This window comes from Poecilia reticulata, chromosome 8 (assembly GCF_904066995.2).
Source record: "Poecilia reticulata chromosome 8, P_reticulata-male-v2, whole genome shotgun sequence".
NCBI classification, from domain to species: domain Eukaryota; kingdom Metazoa; phylum Chordata; class Actinopteri; order Cyprinodontiformes; family Poeciliidae; genus Poecilia; species Poecilia reticulata.
In genome coordinates, this window is record NC_088837.1 from 13260434 (window position 1) to 13267116 (window position 6683).

Genomic DNA, 6683 nt, shown 5'->3' on the forward strand with positions numbered 1-6683 from the left:
CATGCAGAAACATTGACTGAAAGGACTCTTATTTAATGTTGAGGGATTTTTGCCTGTAAGTAAAACCTTTTAGGTCTTGTGTTGCCGTCAATCAGCTGCAGTGTTTTAGAGAGCGAATGTGCTTCTGACGGGCTCTGATTGGCCCGTCAAAAGTAAACAGAACAACACGTCATCTTAACAGGATGGGAGGGGGGAAAAAAAGGAGAAGAAGCTCTCCATCCGGGAGTGAATGTGGAATGGTCCTCCCTCGCCATCTACTGGTGGATCAGAAAATTGCTACTTGAACAGTAGATTTACAGCAAACATATATACAGAAAAATACATAAAATCGCAGAAAACTTGGAAATTAATCAAGGGATATTAGTATTATATACATGAATTCCAAAATTTAAATTGGCCATCAAACACAAAGTCGTTTCTTTTTAGATTAATTTCTAATAGTTTAATGATCTCTTTATCTGGCCTCCTCGAATCGGGGTATTTCAAAAAGATTCTTTTAATACAACCAATTCCTTCATCTATGTCAATATTTGTGTACAAACTGTCTATGTCAATTGTAAATAAAATAGAGTCCTGAGGTAAAGAAATTAATTTGATTTTTTGGACAAAGTCATAGGTGTCTTTGATATAAGATTTGTGTAAGATGGACAGGGGGTATAGATAATAGTCAATGAACTCTGCAGTTCGATAGGTCTCGCTACCGCAGTCAGAGACTATTGGCCGTCCGGGGGGAATCTCAAAAGGTTTGGACCACTTACTAATTTCTTTGTGAATTTTTGGTAATAAATAGAACCTTCTGGCTCTAGGTTCTGGGGGCCCCCGAAGGTATGATTTTTGTTTTGTGTTTATAAATTTCTTTTTATGTAGATCCTCTAAAATTTTTGTTATTAGGGGGGCGGTATTCATATAAATAGGGGTATCCAATTTTTTGTAGTATTTTTCATCATATAATTGTTTGTGGCCCTCCCACAAATATTGCTCCCTGTCCATGATTACTATGGAGCTGCCTTTGTCGGCCGGCTTGATTATAATATTATGATTATTCATTAATTCTGTTAGTGCTTTATTTTCTTCTGTGTTTAAGTTAGGTATTGTTTTAATAAGTTTGAATTCTTTGTCCAAATAATTTAGGTCCTGGCCAATTAATTTGTCCACCTCAGGAGGGAGGGTGGTGATTGGAGGAGACCAGTCAGATTCAGGCATAAAAGGTAAGTTGTCACCCATGTTATTTGTGGTATCATCCTTATAATAGATGGCCAATTTTATCCTCCTATGATATTTCTGTAGCTCATATCTCATTTGCATTTTAATTTCCTTTGAGCTATTGTTACTTTTTGTTGGAATAAAAGTCAAACCCCTGTTTAGAAGGGAACACTGCGCATCACTGAGAACAAAAGATTTGGAGAGGTTACATACATTTTTATTTACAATCTTACCATGCCCCTCCTTCTTTCCAGGGCTCTTGGGGCAGTCTATTTTAACCACCTGGACCAGTGGTTAAGCATGCGAGATGCTGTGGCCTTCGTCCAGTGGATGTCGTCCCTGTTCACTGTGAAGGCCCGCTTGCCAAGTGCAGGGATGTAGCTGTAAAGCTGCATGATATGGGTGTTCATGTAGGTGAGCGTTACCTGTTCATGGTGAGGCAGAGACAGCGAAAAGTTCATCTCAGGAACCATAATGTCCGCATTCGGGCATTTTAGCTTGGCTGCCTTCAGTGCTGTCATCATTTCACTCACTGCAGCCTCTTTGTTTCTCTGAGACCTGTGATTGATGCCCACTGAGAGAATCAGTCGGCTAACAATCTCAGACACAGGTGCTTTCTCAAAGAGGTGGGTGAGATGTTTCCATTTGGCACCAGGGAAACTTTCAACCCGTAGATCTGGGTTGTCATGAGCAGGGAGCCTACCCACATTTGAGTCCCCCAGAATTACCAACCTTTTGTCCAGTTGAAGGACCCAGTTGCGCACTTTGTTAAGAGTTTCCTCTTGTTTCTGTGCAGATGTGGTCTGGGCAGAAGATGGCGCTGTGGATCTTCTGGCGGAGGAGATCAGGGTGGAGTCCAGTGTGTTGGTCCCGGTGCTGAAAGTGAGTTTCCGTTGTGTGCAGATTCGAAGCCTCTGGTGAATGGAGCTCTTTCTGGGTCTCAGAGAAGCTTGACGTTCCTGCTGTGAGGCCTCGGTGGACTGGGAAGGGGGGGAAGGTTTTGTGGCTGTGTCTGGACGTTTGAGGGTTTCTTCCCTGAGTAGCTCCTTCAAGCAGAGGGTGTCCTCCTCTCTAGCAGGAGTCGTTGTCATCTCAGGTTCAGAGGGAGGGGTTGTTGGTTGTGTAGTTCCGAGGGCAGAGGCGGTGAGCTCCTGATGTCCCAGCCGGCGTTGAGGGAGAGGAGTCAACACTTCATCTGCAGGGAGAGGGGGTGTGTTGGTTGTACTATCTCTCCTTTCTGAAGTACAGGGTGACCAGTCCCCCGGGAGGTCTGTCATTGTTGCTGTGGTCATCATTGCAGTGCGGGGGGATAGGGTCGGGGAGGGAGCAGGTGCGAATGTTAAGGGAGGAGAGTCAGGAAAATCTTCTTCCCCAGTCGAAGCCTGCTCTGATTGGAGATGAGCATCATCTTCCTCACCTTGTTCGTAAGCAGGGTCTTCTTCATCTTCATCATCAGGGTCATAGAGTTGTTCATCCTGGTGATCTACCTCAGTTTCATTATCTGAGGGCAGAACCTGCTCCGGTTGCTGAGAAGGGAGAGGAGGATTTACAAGAGGAGGAGGAGAGACATCAGGTCGAAGGATTGATAAAAAAGTCTAAAATTTTTCTTAAAATAAACTGTAAAAGAAGTGTTGAAAAGTAGAAAAAATAAAATAACGGAAGGGAAACTGAACTGTTTTGTAAGCCGTTAGGCACTTTTAATAGAGAACAGCAAAAGCAACGTTTCGGTCAGCAATTGACCTTCATCAGGCAATGGGCTGTCTCTAATGACAAGATCAGTTAGAAATTGACTATATAACACAGCACAGTTTCAAATTTCGAACTACAAAAGCTATTTACTGTTTACTTCTGATTGACCCGTCAGAAGTAAACAGAACAACCACGACATTTTACATTTTGTTTTGAGTTGAAATGTACTGAAGTCTTATTTGTTTAGCTTGTTAATTGTATTGTTAGAAGCAATTGTTTGCACTATTCAAAGACAATTTTTATTAAACTCTGGCAATAGCAACAGTATAGTTCATTTCTATCACCACTATAAGTTTCAGGCTCAGGATTTTTTTTTACTTTAAGCTCTGCATGTAGAGTTTTTGAGCAAACTTGTGATTTAAACATACCCGACATCTAGAAAATGTTAAGCCCTGAAAGGTGAGAAATAACCATGCTAAACATGTACAGGAACCCAAAAGACTTTCTACCAAGTGATTAGTTTAAAGATCACTTTAGTCTATAATCTTGATGCATCATTAGTTCAGATTTTCAGGGCAGTTTTTTTTAAATACTTAAATGTGGGTATTTCATTAAGTGACCTAAAAACTGGCACATCTTCATTTTAAGGACCCATGCTATATATATATATATATATATATATATAAAATGGGTTGAAGTCCAGGTTCCTAGATTTAGTTCTGTACTGCTCCTGGGGAAAACCCAGAACAAAAGGCATTTTACTCATTTGCCACATTCCTACCCAAGTTGCATCCATTTTGTTTGAGTTACTGGTAGATCACATGGCTTGCAGATGAACCATTTTTAGATTTTGGTGTAAAATAATTCAGTGTAACTCAAAAACACAGTATTTTTCTGATTTAAAAAAAAAATATATATATATATATTTAAATCTCAGCAATGAAGATAGATATTTTGTATGCAAATGAACTTATTTAAGGACAATACTTTAGTAAATGACAAAAATACATTTACGAGAAAACAAACCCAAACAGAGGAAATCAGCTGAACCGCTCAGATTTTTCACTGGTCAAGCTAGCAGCCAGTTGACTTTATTGTTGGAAAAACAAATGTGAGCGGGGGCACTAAAAAAGCACACAAACACATTTTACTCACATAAACTTTATTTTACAATTCATACATTGAACAGGAAGGACTGTCTTTAAGCACTTTGGGCCTGAGCTGCCATCATTCGTTCTTTTTGCTTCATTAGACACCTCTTCGCATTAGCGTAGGCACCAAGGTCTCCATCTGAGGAAGAATTAGGCCACAATTAAAACGTGCCAGGATTCCCTGGGAGAAAAGGTCAAATCTAAAGATTCTCTCATGATTTGCTTGAACTCAATGTTTTTATTTTAATTTCAAAACAAGCAACAAATTGTCATTTTAGAGCCCAGGTTTTTCCAGTTTTGCTCCATTTGAAAAAAAATTGCATACACACATCTCTATGCACAACAATAAAAAAATGTAATGCACAGTAATACAGTGACTTAGCTTTAATGTTGCACTAAATGTGTCCAGGTTTCAGCGGTGAGATACTTACAGCGTGACTGGAAGTTCTTGGTCACCTCGTTGAACTGCTGGATTTCTTTGGTGCAGTTCTGCTGGTAGCTGTGCCCTTCTCTCTGCTGACAGGCCCTCATTCGTTCCTGGATCACCTTCACAATCTCCTGATCCACCTTACTGTGGCGAGAAAAACGATAACCCGAAGTGGTAACTGAGTTCACTTTCCACAGAGGAACAGAAGTGACACCTTTCCTTGATCCTGTTCAACATTGGACAAAATCGTAACACTTTTGGAAGTATGCAAGATAATGGCAAGACGCACTTGAAAACAACAGTGAGAGGCATCACTAGTCTGTCCATAAAATGTAATTAAATGTTACATTTAAACTCTTCATGGCATTCCTGTAGTATCTTAGCTTCCACTCAGTAGTCTGTGGACTTACTGTAGAGTTATATAGCTAGATTAGAGCCAAAAAACCTTAATGATTCGTCAATAGAAAAGTAGTTTATTCATTTATATCTACATTATCAAATTTGTTTTCCAGCTGAAAAAACATGACTTAATATAGTTGGGTTTTAGAGCAAAGAAAAATATTAAACTTCCAAAAAAAAATAGAGTGAATGCATTTTCTTGAAAAGAAAATTGCTCATTTGTGAAATAAAAAAAAGAAAAAGAAACGTGATTTGTTGCCTAATGAGAAAAATAATGACAAAGCTCACCAAATGAAAATAGGATTCTTTGTACCATTACTGTCATTCTGTTGTGGGATTTTTATACTGTATGAATGAAAATACATAGAAACCTTGGGGATGCAAGTCTTTTAGACTTATTTTTGAAAACACTGATTATTTCTATATTAGCCATTTAGAACCACATTTGGTCTCAGAAATGCTGGATCAAGACTCAAAATTAACTCTCAGCAGATTCACACTTCTATTCAGAAGAAATTCATAAACAGGCTTAAATGTTTTTTCATATTATTGTTTTGCAGTCTCATATTCCCCACATACAGTGCCTTACAAAAGTTCCTAGGATATATAATTAGTTCCAACTCACTAGTCTCTCCTCCACTGCATGTCAGCCTCATAGTAGCAGGTGAAGTCTCCCTCCTGGCAGTCCGTCAGGTAGGGAACACGGCGAAACTTCTGGTGGTAGTAGACCAGCTTATTTTTAGACCGAATGCTGTCGATAGTATCTGGAAATAGAGAGAAACAAGCGTCAGGCTGAGGGAAGGAAAACCAAATGAAGGCCGTGTTAGCTCGCACTGTGTCCTGTTGTTAGCCCCGTTAGCTTCTCTTACCTCTAAATGTGGTGACAGGAAGGTCCACGGTGTAATAGAACAGTTTAGTCAGGATTAGAGCTGGGTTTGGCAGCGCCGTCTGCTTATCCACGGCCGGAGTTTGCCGCGGAGGTTCGGGGTATACTGCTTTATCATAGTCGTTGGGCATTTTGTGTCTTGTTTTGCTCAAGATTATGCAGATCCTACAGTTCGACCTCGACAGAGTTCCTTTCGAGGTGGCGCATGCGTAGTAGACACACCACAATGGCGAATTAGAGGTCAACAAAATATAAATAAAAAAAATCATTTAGCAGTTGTGGGTTTTGCGATTATGAGAAATAATGTAAAAAATAAAGCGACATTTTTCGCCAAGGTAATTATATTTACCTTCGTGTAAATATAGTTATTTACACGAAGGTAGAAAAATAAAGGTTGAGCTGTTGTGCCTTTTAAATCCACTAGGGAGTGCTAGAGAGCTAGAAAGATCTCAAAAGTTCCACAATTCAACACATGAACAGTTACATTTTTAACAAATTATGGAGGGAATGTAATGTGAACATTTACATATTTTAATTATTTGATTAAAACATAGGCAAATAATCACTGATTAAAACGTTAAATGTGTATATATAATTGTTTTAATGTTGATTTAATTATCTCATTCTTCAGTTTTACAAAATGTGTTTTATTTGTTAGCTTAAGTAATTAGAGTCTCTCAACGGGTCTCAGACTATAACAGAAAAAAAAAGTTTTACAGTTAAAGTGCTATGCAGAATTAATTATTGTATTTATTCAGCTTTATTTCAACCATCACAAACATTCATATTCCTTTGACAAATTATTTATTTGTTGCACTACTGTTGACCTTTGACAGAAAGCTAAATGTAAGGTATGACAACAGAGTATTATTCAAAAAGTGAAGATTTTGAAAGAGTCATGCTTAAATGATCTTTAACAAGGATCCTA

The 6683-nt window shown here is 38.9% G+C and overlaps 1 protein-coding gene and 1 long non-coding RNA gene across 3 annotated transcripts; one reads left to right on the forward strand and one right to left on the reverse strand.

The window, feature by feature from the left end:
• The first annotated feature begins 396 nt into the window (after positions 1 to 396).
• LOC145552542 (uncharacterized) lies at positions 397 to 2085 on the forward strand. Of its 2 annotated transcripts, none has more exons than XR_014088621.1 (3): positions 397 to 1208; positions 1458 to 1617; positions 2000 to 2085. It is a non-coding gene; the product is annotated as an uncharacterized LOC145552542 (long non-coding RNA). The 2 variants fall into 2 exon arrangements; XR_014088622.1 differs by having other exon boundaries at positions 1458 to 1613.
• Positions 2086 to 4037: 1952 nt separating this feature from the next.
• ndufb10 (NADH:ubiquinone oxidoreductase subunit B10) lies at positions 4038 to 5977 on the reverse strand. Its single transcript, XM_008416811.3, has 4 exons — positions 5739 to 5977; positions 5495 to 5633; positions 4475 to 4614; positions 4038 to 4182 (listed from the first exon to the last, which is right to left on the reverse strand). Exons 1-4 carry the CDS (start codon positions 5884 to 5886, stop codon positions 4094 to 4096), a joined length of 516 nt encoding a protein of 171 aa, XP_008415033.2. The 5' UTR covers positions 5887 to 5977; the 3' UTR covers positions 4038 to 4093.
• Positions 5978 to 6683: the final 706 nt, after the last annotated feature.